The sequence below is a fragment of the Podarcis raffonei genome, chromosome 13 (assembly GCF_027172205.1).
Source record: "Podarcis raffonei isolate rPodRaf1 chromosome 13, rPodRaf1.pri, whole genome shotgun sequence".
In the NCBI taxonomy this organism is placed as follows: domain Eukaryota; kingdom Metazoa; phylum Chordata; class Lepidosauria; order Squamata; family Lacertidae; genus Podarcis; species Podarcis raffonei.
Window position 1 is genome coordinate 33,136,769 of NC_070614.1, and position 14,695 is coordinate 33,151,463.

The 14,695-nt window shown below is 40.2% G+C and overlaps 1 protein-coding gene across 1 annotated transcript; it reads right to left on the reverse strand.

Annotated features, from left to right (window-relative positions):
* Positions 1–1,424: 1,424 nt before the first annotated feature.
* LOC128398785 (vomeronasal type-2 receptor 26-like) lies at positions 1,425–14,679 on the reverse strand. The gene is made up of 5 exons (XM_053360040.1): positions 14,518–14,679; positions 13,177–14,028; positions 3,675–3,902; positions 3,215–3,341; positions 1,425–2,314 (listed from the first exon to the last, which is right to left on the reverse strand). Exons 1-5 carry the CDS (start codon positions 14,677–14,679, stop codon positions 1,425–1,427), a joined length of 2,259 nt encoding a protein of 752 aa, XP_053216015.1.
* Positions 14,680–14,695: the final 16 nt, after the last annotated feature.

Here is a 14,695-nt window from a genome sequence, read left to right on the forward strand (position 1 = left end):
ATTCCAGTTTTGCTTCAGGCCTGGTCATGGGACAGGAAAACTGCCTTGGTCACTCTGGTTAATAACATTTATCAGGAGAGTGATGCAGGGAGTTCCATCCTGCTTGTTCTTGATCTCCTAATGCATTTTGATGCTGTTGAAATTTCAATTGGTCCAAATTGCAGCAGCCAGATAGCTGGCTGGGAATTCCTTCAGATCTCATACGACCTCTGTTTTAAAACAGCTGAACTGGTTGCCAGTTTGTTTCTTTCCCCAATTCACTGTGTGCACATCAGCATTTAAAGTCCTAAACTACACAGGACCCCATTACTCATTCCCTACATACCATCTCTGGTACTGAAATTGGCATATGATGCCCTCTTGTTAATTCCACCAACCTTTTAAGTTTGGTGCCTGATAGCTTGGGTAAGGACATTCCGACTTTTCTCTTTTGTTTTTTAGGGTGGCTCTCTACTACTGCTAGACAGATACAGCAAAAGCTGAAACTGGTGAGGCTATTCTCTGTTGCAGCCCCTAAGTTGTGGAACTCCCTTTGCTCAGAGGGGTTTCTAGCACCTTCATTATACAGCTTTCAGTGAATGCTGAAGATGCACCTGTTTGCCCTGGCTTTTGACACTGCAGATGCGTATTTTTTAGGACCCACCTTATCTTTATAATTCTGTTTTGAATGGTTTTTCATATTGTATATGATTGTGTTTTAATACTATTGTTGTGTTTTCATAGTTGTAACCAACCCTGGGACTCTAGGGTGAAGAGTGGGTTATGTAATAGTAGTAGTATTATCATTATATCTCCACCCCCATCGTTCAGCCTAGACATCGAGGTCCTCCTCCGAGGGTCATCGGCTGGTTCCCTAACTGCGAGAAGCAAAGTTACAGGGAAGCAGGCAGAGGGACTTCTCGGTAGTGGCGCCCTACCTGTGGAATGTCCTATGTTAAGATGTCAAGGAGACAAAGAATTATACAATTTTTAGAAGATATCTGAAGGCAGCCCTGTATTGGGAAGGTTTTAATGTTTGATGTTTTACTATGTTTATATATATATATATATATATATATATATATATATATATATATATACTGTAAGCCGCCCAGAGTGGCTGGGGAACACAGCCAGATGGGTGAAGTATATAACAAAATATTATTATTAGCAGTAATAGTAATACAAGAAGAAATAGGAATAATCAAGCACTCATGCTTGAATACACATGAGATCCTTAGCAACAGCATTTCCAGTGATATATATTATTAGTAGTATTGCAAGAAAGAGATGCATATATGCTTTCATTTTGTTTTTCTTATAACTCGCTCCCTAATGTTCAGATCAGGAGCAGAATTCAGAGAAACTAATAATGGTGGACTTCCAATAAAATGCATCTAAGAGAAAAATAAAAAGATGAAGACAGAACTCTTTCATATTTTCCTTTACATTATATGCTCTCTACTATTTAGGTCAGGCCTCAGCACAATGATGTAGCATTTAGGGAAAAAGATGCAACCCAGTAACCCAGCAGTGGAGCATAAGATGGAGAAGATCTCCACAGCCACCATGTATTTTCCTTTGGTGCTCAGATAGGTGGGAACAAAGGATAACCACACACTACAAAACAGCAACATGCTGAAAGTGATGAACTTGGCTTCATTGAAACTGTCAGGTAACTTCCTGGCTAGAAAAGCCACAATGAAACTGATAATGGCTAGAGAGCCCATATAGCCCAAAACACAGTAAAACATAGTAGCTGAATTCTCATTACAAACTAGTATGATTTCCCCATAGAATGAGTGTGGGTCTGTATCTGGGAATGGAGGAGCGGTACTTAACCAAAGAGTACAAACACCAGCTTGAATAAAAGTGGAGAGAAGGATAATAGAATTTGCTGTTCTTTTGCCAACCCATTTCCTCATTTTGGCACCTGGTTTGGTTGCCATGAAGGCCAGAACCACAGTGATGGTCTTTGCCAATACAGAAGAGAGGGCCAAAGAGAAGATGATGCCAAAGGCCGTTTGTCGGAGAGGGCAGGTTGCCTTTCCAGGCTGTCCGATGAAGAGCAGGGAACAGAGGAAACAAAGGAGGAGGGAAACAAGAAGGATGTAGGTGAGGTTCCGGTTGTTAGCTTTTACTATTGGACTTTCCTTGTGCTTCATAAAAATTCCAAGAACTAAAGCTGCGACAAAAGAGAGAGAAATAGCCATAATAAATAAGATGATCCCCAAATCTTCGTTGTAAGTAAGGTAGCTTATAATCCTTGGAATGCACTGAGTTTGGTTTTCATTGGCATACTGGTCTTCTGGACAATTTATGCAGGCATCCATATCTTCAAAAATAAAAATTAAAGAAAAGGAAGAGTGATTTTAATATTCCCAAATGCAGAACAACATCTATCTAAGAAGTCTTAAAACCTCATGAGAGGTTTTGTTCTTTTACAATGATAAAAAGTTGTACTGTGTTGTTTTAAAAATATTTATTTAAAATTTGAACCACCATGCAGTTTACATTCTCCTAAGAAATAAATACTAGATATCTTTTGTTATGAAAATGGCTTGATGTTTCAATATATGTTATTTTTTATTTTTTGAGGGGTCTAGTATTTTCTAAATTAGTTAATTTTATAATTTGTTTTTAAGAATAGGATTGGAGGACTGCTATGGGACTAAGCCCTAGTCAACAGAATGGCTGGGGCAGGTTCCAGTAGGGAAGTTGTATTGGGACATCTAATCTCAGTGATCACAGGCAGGAGGAGTTGTCTGAAGACCAGATCGTGTCATTAGGTTGGTTCAGTCATTATCTGAAGACTATTCTTGCCTCTGGGTCTGATCCTGACCAGAAGGATACATGTATCAAAAAGGGTGTCCCATATGAAACCTAAAGTGGCACTGTGAAATGCCAGGTCAATGATTCACAAGGCCACTGCCATCCTGTTAAGCCTTATTAGGGAAGTTTTTAATGTTTGATGTATTTATCTTGTTTTTAATATGTCATTGGGAGCCACCCAGAGTGACTGGGGAAACCTATCCAGATGGGCGCGGTGAAAATAATAAATTAAGACAACTGCAGCCCATTATAGTGAGTTTTGTCATGTTTGATATTTTATTGTATTTTTAATATTTTAAAAGGAGTTACCTAGAGTGGTTGGGACAACCCAGTCGGATGGGTGGCATATAAATAATAACCTTATTGTTATTGTTGTTGTTATTGCTATTATTCTGTCTCCCACCTTTCTTATCAGAGATCGTTCCTTCTGGACACGACACACAATCATAACAACATATTTTTGCTCCCTCTTTCTTTTTCCTGTTGTAGCCAGGATAGCAGTTGTCATTACACACAGAAACTGGTAATACCTGCACAGAAACATGATGGATGATGAGAAAAAATGGGTAGTGGTGGGGAGTTCAATAAGATGTAATAAAAACAATTGAATCTGCTTCATATGACATAACATGGTTATAGAGCAGCCATTTTGACAGCAAATTTTTTTTGGGGGGGTCAGGGATTCTTGTTTTCTTTAAAAACTGAAATAATGCAATAAACTGGAAGATTCTCTGAAAAATTCATGTAAATTTCAAAGAGATATCACTACTCTGTTAATATGTCTTTAAAAAGAAAGGGAGGATCTTTAGTATCTAAAGAGGAGCCAGAAGAGTGAACTGGACTGATGAACATTTTTGTCTCACCTGATTAAAGCTTTGGTGCCAGACAATTTGGTCATCATGAATGGTTAACTCTTTGCCTCGAGGAGCCTGAGGATCTAATGTTCCAACTTTTACTCTAACCACTGATGCATTCAGAAACATCATCCAATTTGTAACATCAAAGCCTGTTACTAATTCTCCATTGTCATCAAAATGTATTGTTTCTCCAACACTGTTATTGAACATGATGAGCTTTAGAAAGTGATGGATCTGTATTCAGAGAATCCAAAGAAAGGAAGAACTAGGTCTTTGAAATGATTTCACTGAGCTTTACAAAGGGCTATCATACTACATTTATATTTGTTGTGATTCTATATTTCTAGTAGCCTTCATTTGTCCCAATTTTTACTTTCACTGTTATTATAATGAAGCTAGCATTAACTATCCAAATGGATTCATAGGGACTTCCGGGTTGGCGCCATTGTTTAATGGCGGATTCCCTCCGAGCTCCGGAGGGAATCGGCTCCGTAGCGTCTGGGTCTGGCCGCTGCGGCGAAGCGGGGACCCTTAAAATCACAGGCGCGGATGCCTGTGAACACAGAGACTCGGCGGGCACCATTTGCGCCCCCCCAATCCGCGACGGAGCCTTTTTAAAGGCTTCGGAACGGAGGCAGGGTGAGGCGTGGTGCTGAGAGTACTCCCTCGCCTACGGAGTGAAGCCGCAAGCCATTGACAGAGAGCGCCAACTTCTTCCAAGATCGACTGGACTCTAAAATAGTAACCCGTGAGTAATACGGAGATTGGGACTTTAAAAAAAAAATTTAATTTTGAATTTGGAACGAGCGGGAAGGGGCTAAAAAGGAAGTCACCCCCCCCTCTTTGTAAACAAGTTAAAGCAAAGGACTGGGCAACCAAGGTCGAGAGAACCTGTTTTCTAGTGAAAAGATCTTGATTTCACGGTTTTGACACTATAAGGATTCACTGGAGGATAAAAAGAATTTGGGGACTGGAATTTCACCCCCCCCGAGACCCGGGAACGTCCCAAGAGAAAGTCTGTTGCATGGAAGATTTTGACAGCTGTCAAGAGAGCTGCTAGTCAGCTAGTTGCCAGCTGGAAAAAGAGAACATTGTTTCTGCTGTTTTTGTTGGTTCATCTGGTATAACTTTGTTGAAAACAACGATGACTGATACAAAATAACTGGACTTTTGGTTTCGAGCTGAAAGGAACATTAAGGAACTAAAATCCCCCTAGAGGGGTAATAGGGATACTACACTACAAAAATGACTGGAGTATGTAAATTCCAAGCAGAACTGGACAGAGCGCTCGTTCTCTTGGGAAATTTGAAAGATGAATACAATGTTATGTCTACAAAGATATCACTACTACACCGGTCAGTAAACAACAGTTTTGAGCTGGATAAAGATTTGAAACAGGAAGCCTACTCAACTGAACAAATAAATGAAACTGAAAGTGCAGAAATGATGGAGCAAGGTGTTGTTTTTGAAGAAAATGAAGGAGAAGCAGGAGACGTGCAGGAGCTAAAGGAGAGTTACAATATGAGGCCTGACATGATGATAAAAAAGGATAATAAAAATTGGATGCGGGGACTTCCGGAGGCGGCGCAAAACCGTGATGGCGGACCTCTTCGAGCTCTGAAGAGGGGCACCGCAGAAAAGGGTTGCTCGCGACGGCGCAGCGGCAACCCATCAAGATAAACCACGGGCAGAGTGAGTCCGTGGCCGTGGGACCCGGCGGGCACCTGGAGCGACCCCGAAATCACAAAAGGAACCCCGTAAGGGGCTCCGGAGTGAAGGAGGGGGAGCGGTGCTGTGGGTTCATCGCTCTTTCTGCGGAGGCGAAGCCGCGCGGCTGTCACGGATGAGCGCTGACCTTTCTTCCAAGAAACATCGGGCTGAAACATCAAACCCGTGAGTAAGGACCTAAGATTCTACAAATCAAATCGGAAAATTTGGCTAAAAACGGGAGACGAGAAAGAGGAAGTCCGTCTTCCGACACTGCTTTCAAGATCAAAGCAGACGGTCTAAAGAGCGGAAAGCGCTGTGAACAGGGAAGCTTTGAAGCTTTAAATCGGGACTTTCGTGCACATTTGAATTTTATTTTTAAAGAATAAATACAGCATAAAATTGACCTGGAGCGGACACCCCAAGGGCAAGGGAAGACTCTAACCCCAAATTCCCGGGTGGCCGGGTAAAGTTGTTTAAACTGCGGAACTGTTGCAAGCTTCCAGATACTTTTGTAACTGGATAGTGTAATTTTGAGCTCACCTAGCTGAAGTGGATACAATTGCAGGCACCTTGCTGGAACTTTGTTATATGTTTAAAAGGGCTCTGCAGGACCTTTCTTTTAGCGTGCTGGAACTAATTTGCTTTTAAAATTGTTTTTAAAGTTGGAACAAAGAGACTTTAATTGCGGAAAGTTACCTCCTTCTTACTAAAACTTTGGTGGCACTCCCCCTAGAGGACATTGGGAATATAGAGGCCTGGGAAAGTTTCTCTGTTTACCTTCTCTCAATAGACTGTTTTTAATTCTGGACTTGCCTTTCCCATGGGATTACAACACTTGACCTTGAACGTTGACTGATGAGTGGCACAGGAAAGACAAGAGCAGCCAAAGCTAAGGAAGCTAAGGAGAAAGAGAAAGCAAAAAAGCAAGCACAGCTTTTGCAAACAACTTTAACTCAGGGACGTAGATTATCAGTTCCAGCTGTGCTTGCGACACAAAAAGTAGAAACCGAAAAGCCTGAAAAATCTGAAGAGGAAGATATGGCAGCAGGAGGAGCTGAGGCAGTACTGAAACAAGTTTTGGAACAATTGTCAGCAATAAATCAAAAAATTGATAACCAATCAACAAAAATTGACCAAGCAACATCCTCGATCCAGAAATTGACAGATCAGGTTTCCCAACATACCCAAGCAATTGAAAAATTGCAAGGAGCAACAGAAGAGAATCGTAAACTGGCAGGGGAAGCCGTTCAAATTGCAACATCAGCTAAAAAAGAAGTCGAGGAAGTTAAAGCGGAAGTCAAGCCTCTTCATAAACAGATAGGGGACCAACAAACCTATCTCTCGTTGGTGGAATTGAAAAATCGCGAGACCAACCTCAGACTAAGGGCAGTCCCAGAAATTGAACAAGAAGATTTGAAAGGACTTTTGATAACAGAGTTTACAAAGTTCTGGGACTTAAAAGAAGAAATTGATTTCAAAATTGTATCGGCTTTTCGGTTGGGAAGATTAGTAAGAAAAGATAGATCCAGAGACTGCTTAATAGCTTTGAGATCAAGGGAGGAGAGAGACAAAATACTAGGCCTACACTTCAAAAACTCAATTGTGATACAAGAGAAAAGGGTGGAAATTTACCGAGATATTCCTAAACAGTTATTGGACTTGAGAGCCACCTAATCAGATTTGGCTAAGTTGCTGAGACTCAACACAATTCCTTACAGGTGGGAGTTCCCACAAGGGCTATCATTCACTTACAAACAGAAGAAGGTTAAAATAAGATCACCAGAGGACTTACAAAAGTTCCAGCACGATCACGGAGAAGACCTCCAAAAAGAAGCAGCAGCTAATTGGCCTATACCCAACCCAGGTGGAGCAATACCTGCACCTTCGGAACCAGAGGAGAAAGAAGATACACCGCTCTAGGTGTAGCAGAATAGTTCAGGATGTCTCTGCGGCTACTCAGTTGGAATATAAATGGCGGAAATTCCCCGGAGAAAAGAAGGAGGTTATTTCACATATTGAAGAAAGAACAATTGGACATTATTTGCCTACAAGAAACCCATGTGACCAGGCTCCACAGGAAGGTTTTGGTAAATAAAAGATTAGGCCAAGAATTTATTTCGTCTGACAAAGTAAAGAAAAGAGGAGTGGTGATCTACGCTAAGGAGAGCCTGATACCCAAATTTCTATTTAAGGATGAACAAGGAAGAATTTTGGCAATTGAAATTCAAACCCAAGGAGAAAAAATATTGATATTAGGAATTTATGCCCCAAATGACGGGAAATCAGAATTTTTCAAGAAGCTGCATGAGACGTTGCTGGACTATCTGGATTATGCTAACATCATAATGATGGGAGATATGAATGGAGTGGTGTCTACACATATGGATAAGTCTTACAACCAAAACTTAACATCAGACGGCAGACTGCCCAAAACTTTTTTCGAACTGACTGACAATCTGGATTTGATCGACATATGGAGGACAAAGAACCCCCTAGGTAAAGAAGGAACTTTTTTCTCTGAGGCCCACCTGTCTTGGTCAAGGATCGACCAAATCTGGACCTCCAGGGGGCTGGCACCCAAGACTAAAAAGGTGGAAATCTGCCCAAAAACATGCTCCGACCACAACGCCTTGAAAATAGAACTTAGATTAACTCAACCCGGTTCCTTCAGATGGAGAATGAATGACACACTACTAAGAGATCAAGAGATTGTGAAAAAGGCCCAAAAAACATTAAAGGACTATTTTGAGATAAATCTGAATACTACAGTTGAAAAAAGAACGATCTGGGACGCAAGCAAAGCTCTTATGAGAGGGTTTCTGATACAACAGAATTCAATCAAGAAAAAACTCTGGAACGGAAAGAAGGACAAAATATTGGAGAAAATACACCAAGGAGAAAAAAAACTGAGAACCAAACCAAAGTCCAAGGAGGTGCTGAGAGAAATTAAATTCCACCAAGCAGAATACTCAAAATTGATTAATCAGGAGATTGAATGGAAAATAAAACAGATGAAGCAAAGATCTTTTGAATCAGCAAATAAATGTGGAAAGCTGCTAGTTTGGCAGCTGAAAAAAAGACAAAAGCTAAACACGATAACAAATCTAGAGATTGATGGAAGGATCGTACAGAAACCAGAAGAAATTAGGAGGTGCTTCCACAGATACTTCAAAGAACTGTATGCACAGGGGCCCCAGAAAGAATCAGAGATAGATCAATTTTTAAAGATAAATGGACTATCAAAAATAACTCAAGATAAAAGATCAATCTTGAACTCTACAATAACCTCACAGGAAATTGAAGGTGCCATTCAGAATATGCAACTAGGCAAATCTCCAGGCCCGGATGGACTTACCTCCAAATATTACAAGGTTCTGAAGGACTATTTGATACAACCTTTGTTGGAGGTATGTAACCAGATTATGGATGGGAAGAGGGCACCAGAAACGTGGAAAGAAGCCTTCATCACATTGATACCTAAGTCAGAATCTGAAAAGACTCAGCTTAAAAACTACCGTCCCATCTCACTCCTAAATGTGGATTACAAAATATTTGCAGACATTTTGGCAAATAGACTTAAAAAAGTCTTAAATGAAGTAATTCATAAAGACCAAGCTGGCTTTCTCCCTGGTAGACATTTATATGAGAACATTAGAAACATCATTGACATTTTAGAACTTTTGCAGACTAACAGGAACACAAGGGCGGTGTTAATCTTTATTGATGCGGAGAAAGCATTTGACAACATATCTTGGATGTTTATGAAGAAGAACTTGGAAGGGATGGGAGTGGGACGGGGGTTTGAGAATGGATTACATGCAATCTATTCAGAACAAAAAGCTAAATTAATAGTGAACAATGTGGTGACGGAGGAATTTAAAATTGAAAAAGGGACACGACAAGGGTGCCCTCTATCCCCTCTGTTATTTATTTCAGTCCTGGAGGTGCTATTGAATATGATCAGAGAGGACCGGTTGGTACAAGGGATAGAGGTCGGAGTGAAACAATATAAACTGAAAGCTTTTGCAGATGACCTAGTTTTGACACTGCAGGAGCCAGAATCCAGTACAAAAAGAGTTCTCGAACTTATATCTGAATTTGGTCGGGTGGCGGGATTTAGGTTGAATAAACAAAAAACTAAGGTTCTGACCAAAAATTTAACAATTACAGAAACAGAGGGGTTTCAGAGAGAAACAGAACTGAATGTGGTTAAAAAAGTGAAATACCTTGGGATCTATTTGTCCTCCAAGAATTTGAATTTATTTAAGGATAATTATGAGAAATGTTGGTTGGAAGTTAAAAAGGATTTAGAAATTTGGTCAAGATTGAAACTTTCCTTGTTGGGAAGAATTGCAGCTATAAAAATGAATGTGTTGCCGAAAATGTTATTTTTGTTTCAAACCTTACAGATCGTGGACAGAGTGGATTGCTTTGGAAAATGGCAGAAGGATATATCTAGATTTATCTGGCAGGGCAAAAAGCCCCGAATAAAGTTTAAAATATTAACAGATTCGAAAGAAAGAGGGGGGTTTGCCCTGCCGGACTTGAGGTTGTATTATGAAGCTGCAGCCTTCTGCTGGCTGAAAGATTGGTTTTTGTTGGAAAACACCGATGTCCTAGATCTGGAAGGTTTTAATAATGCTTTTGGATGGCACGCATACCTATGGTACGACAAGGTTAAAGCACATAAATTGTTTAAAAGCCACATTGTCAGAAAAGCAATTTTTGCAGTCTGGATGAAATATAAAGACTTACTAGAGAGTAAAACTCCGAGGTGGCTATCACCAGTGGAGGCCAAGGCCCGAAAAAGACCCAATATGGAGGCCTATTGGCCGAAATATTGGGAATTGACTGAAAAAATTGGAGACAATTGGAAGTTGCAGAGCCAGGACAAACTAAAAAATAAGGTGCGAGATTGGCTACATTATGCTCAAATTCAAGAGGTTTTCAAAATGGACAAAAAAGTTGGTTTCCAGGTGGAAAAGTCGAAACTAGAGACAGAATTGTTAGAACCAAAGACAAAGCTGTTATCTAGAATGTATAACTTGCTGCTTATGTGGAATTTACAGGATGAGACAGTTAAATCTGCTATGATTAAATGGGCACAGGATGTTGGACACAACATTATGTTTGAAGACTGGGAAAGGTTATGGAACACCGGAATGAAATTCACGGCCAGTACGGCCTTGAAGGAAAACATTATGAAAATGATATACCGGTGGTACATGACCCCAGTCAAGTTAGCTAAGATACATCACCTGTCTGACAATAAATGTTGGAAGTGTAAGGAAGCAGAGGGGACTTTCTTTCACCTCCAACACTGTTATTGAACATGATGAGCTTTAGAAAGTGATGGATCTGTATTCAGAGAATCCAAAGAAAGGAAGAACTAGGTCTTTGAAATGATTTCACTGAGCTTTACAAAGGGCTATCATACTACATTTATATTTGTTGTGATTCTATATTTCTAGTAGCCTTCATTTGTCCCAATTTTTACTTTCACTGTTATTATAATGAAGCTAGCATTAACTATCCAAATGGATTCATAGGGACTTCCGGGTTGGCGCCATTGTTTAATGGCGGATTCCCTCCGAGCTCCGGAGGGAATCGGCTCCGTAGCGTCTGGGTCTGGCCGCTGCGGCGAAGCGGGGACCCTTAAAATCACAGGCGCGGATGCCTGTGAACACAGAGACTCGGCGGGCACCATTTGCGCCCCCCCAATCCGCGACGGAGCCTTTTTAAAGGCTTCGGAACGGAGGCAGGGTGAGGCGTGGTGCTGAGAGTACTCCCTCGCCTACGGAGTGAAGCCGCAAGCCATTGACAGAGAGCGCCAACTTCTTCCAAGATCGACTGGACTCTAAAATAGTAACCCGTGAGTAATACGGAGATTGGGACTTTAAAAAAAAAATTTAATTTTGAATTTGGAACGAGCGGGAAGGGGCTAAAAAGGAAGTCACCCCCCCCTCTTTGTAAACAAGTTAAAGCAAAGGACTGGGCAACCAAGGTCGAGAGAACCTGTTTTCTAGTGAAAAGATCTTGATTTCACGGTTTTGACACTATAAGGATTCACTGGAGGATAAAAAGAATTTGGGGACTGGAATTTCACCCCCCCCGAGACCCGGGAACGTCCCAAGAGAAAGTCTGTTGCATGGAAGATTTTGACAGCTGTCAAGAGAGCTGCTAGTCAGCTAGTTGCCAGCTGGAAAAAGAGAACATTGTTTCTGCTGTTTTTGTTGGTTCATCTGGTATAACTTTGTTGAAAACAACGAGGACTGATACAAAATAACTGGACTTTTGGTTTCGAGCTGAAAGGAACATTAAGGAACTAAAATCCCCCTAGAGGGGTAATAGGGATACTACACTACAAAAATGACTGGAGTATGTAAATTCCAAGCAGAACTGGACAGAGCGCTCGTTCTCTTGGGAAATTTGAAAGATGAATACAATGTTATGTCTACAAAGATATCACTACTACACCGGTCAGTAAACAACAGTTTTGAGCTGGATAAAGATTTGAAACAGGAAGCCTACTCAACTGAACAAATAAATGAAACTGAAAGTGCAGAAATGATGGAGCAAGGTGTTGTTTTTGAAGAAAATGAAGGAGAAGCAGGAGACGTGCAGGAGCTAAAGGAGAGTTACAATATGAGGCCTGACATGATGATAAAAAAGGATAATAAAAATTGGATGCGGAAAGCCTGGTCTGAATGGGAGCCTGGAAAATGGAGAGATCTCCCTTGGAGGAGATCTGAAGACCTGAGGATTATAAATCTGCGGAAGGTGAAAGCTGGAGCCTTGGGGACATCTGGATCTGTAAGAAATTTGAAACAAAAGTTGGAGCCCCCCATAGGCTTTGCTTTTAAGTATGGAAGACTGGCTGGAAGCAACAAGGACTCTGCTGGTCCGGAGCCCCTTCGAGACTTGGGGTTTAACATTAAGGACCATCAAAGAGACCGGCAGAAAGGAACTGAGAGAGATAAAAGGGCCTCAGATGTGAGGTCTCCAGGTTAAATAAATAACACAAAGACTGATGGACATTGGTCGGGGATTGGAACCGGGAAAAGGGTGGGTGGAGGTTGGGAATCCAAAGGGCACATAAGGATAATTTGTTTTCTTTTTTAATTTTTAATTAGTGGTAAGGAAATTGGGTAAATCGTGGAAGGGAAATTTTGGTCGACTTTAGGAAAAAGGTCTAAGAATAGCTAATGAGGTATAAGTATTGATGTGTGTTTTAAATAAGGTAAAATTGGTTTCTTCTTTTTTAAATTAATTGAAAATAAGATTGTTAAAAATAAATGGAGGAAATGGAAAAAAGGAAGTAAAGTAAAAAATGGTATGTTAGAATAAATGTATAAGTTAAGGTAAAGAAATAAGTTAAGGACTTGCTGAACTGACAACTTAAATTGGAATACAAGAAGGGGAGGGGTGAGGAAGTCTGAGAAATAAGGTTAAGAACGATAACTTTATGTGTTTTTTCTATTTTTCTTTTGTTGTTTAATTTTGTTATGTATTTTTGTATTTTTCTTTTGTTCTGTTTATTTTTTGTTCTTGTTTGTTTTTTGAAAATGCTAATAAATATTATTAAAAAAAAACCCAAATGGATTCATAAATATAAGAACAGCATAAAACAGAAAGAACACCAAAATATTTAAAGTGAATGGTTTTCAAAATTTTGGTTCATTTATGAGCTTGCGTAAAAGAGAGAAAGAGAGAGAGAGAGAGAGAGAGAGAGAGAGAGAGAGAGAGAAAGAAAGAAAGAAAGAAAGAAAGAAAGAAAGAAAGAGAGTGTTGTAATAACCTGCCATGGCTGCACTTTCTGAAACACCAATCTCCAATCTTCTAACAACCTTCTATGCTTCAGTCTCAATCTGTATAGGTCATGCAAAGCATGTGCCACGGCATAGACAGCATTGTAGACACTGTAACTATGGCCAGTCATCTTCATTTCAAACAAAATACCAGGAATGCTCTCCAGCTTCTCCTCCCCAGTGCATGTTTCCTTTTCATCTTCCTCCTGCTTCTTTAATGAACAGCTGAATGCCTGTTCCCAGAAGTCCTGGATAAATCCATCTCCTTTCACCCCAAAAGGCTTTATCTCCTCAATAAACTTTTGAAAGCCAGGTGGCTGATTTGAGTGAGCAGTGAAAGATATGGAACCATGGAAGGTTTGCATATCCCACGTCTTCTGAATGGACACTGATGTGAAATCCCAGTGGGATGTAACAATCCACACTTTACCGAGAGGAGGCCATGACACATAAGATGTTGCAAATAGAAATATCCTTATAATCTGAAAAGATGGAGGTTCTCCATATACAAAGAATACATTGACTTTTGTGTCAATGAGAACTTCATAGGGTTTCAAGTTTTCTAAAAGCATGTCAATCATATTCTCCACATAGCTCCATGTTGGCAGTCTTATTATGAAAGCATAACATATGCCATTCTGGGAAAGCATTGGCACCATTGTTTGTAAAAACCTGTCCCCTTTATCATCATTCACAGCACCAACCCCAACCCATTTCCATCCAAAATGCTGAAGTAATCTCACAACTCCCATTTGCTGGTAGGATTCAGTTGGGACCATTTGGTACAGAAAAGGGAATAGCATTTTGGAACCTTTTAATGGCAAGAAAGATCCGTAAGGGAGCTGAAATAAAATAAAAGAATATTGGAATTAATCTTGTACCATAAAATTATAGAGTTTTAATAGATAGCATTTATCCAAGTGCCATACATGTATGCAAACAAACAAACAAACAAACAAACAAACAAACATATATGTTAACATTTTGATTTACAAATGCAAGCAAAAGGAATTTCTGGAGTTTTGTATCACAAGCCAGGCATTGGGCTGGAGTGGAATAATCGCAGGGATGGTTTGGCCTGTTTCAGATAACTGAACTATTACTATCTAGAAAAAGACTAGAGGGGCATGCCCAGCCCTAGCAGCTGATGAACAGTAATTGAGTAAAGTTTTCATACGAGCTGTGAGTCCACCTGCAGTTTTCATAATCAAGACTCAATTTAAACAATCTGCTTACCAAAATATCACTAGGAGCATGGTCAAAACTATATTCATAAGAGCAAGATACTATGCCATATGTGCATGCTTCATACCCTCATACACACAGCTTACCTGTGGAGTTTTGTGGGTGGCTGAAATGAAAGCCATATTGACAGAGATCTCAGAGAAACATCCTCCAATGATAGCTATCAATTGGTTCTGCTTGTCACAACTGAAATTGGGAACAAACTTCTTTTGTGTGGAAAGCAGGCTCAGTGTAGCCTTATAAGTCATTCTTGCAGTCATGTAA

Coding starts and splice junctions, on each gene's coding strand:
- LOC128398785 (XM_053360040.1), bottom strand. CDS start 14,679: ATGACTTATAAGGCTACACTGAGCCTGCTTTCCACACAAAAGAAGTTT. Junction 14,029..14,517: donor CCACCCACAAAACTCCACAG/GTAAGCTGTGTG, acceptor ATTTTATTTCAG/CTCCCTTACGGATCTTTCTT. Junction 2,315..3,214: donor AACGATCTCTGATAAGAAAG/GTGGGAGACAGA, acceptor TTATTTTTGAAG/ATATGGATGCCTGCATAAAT.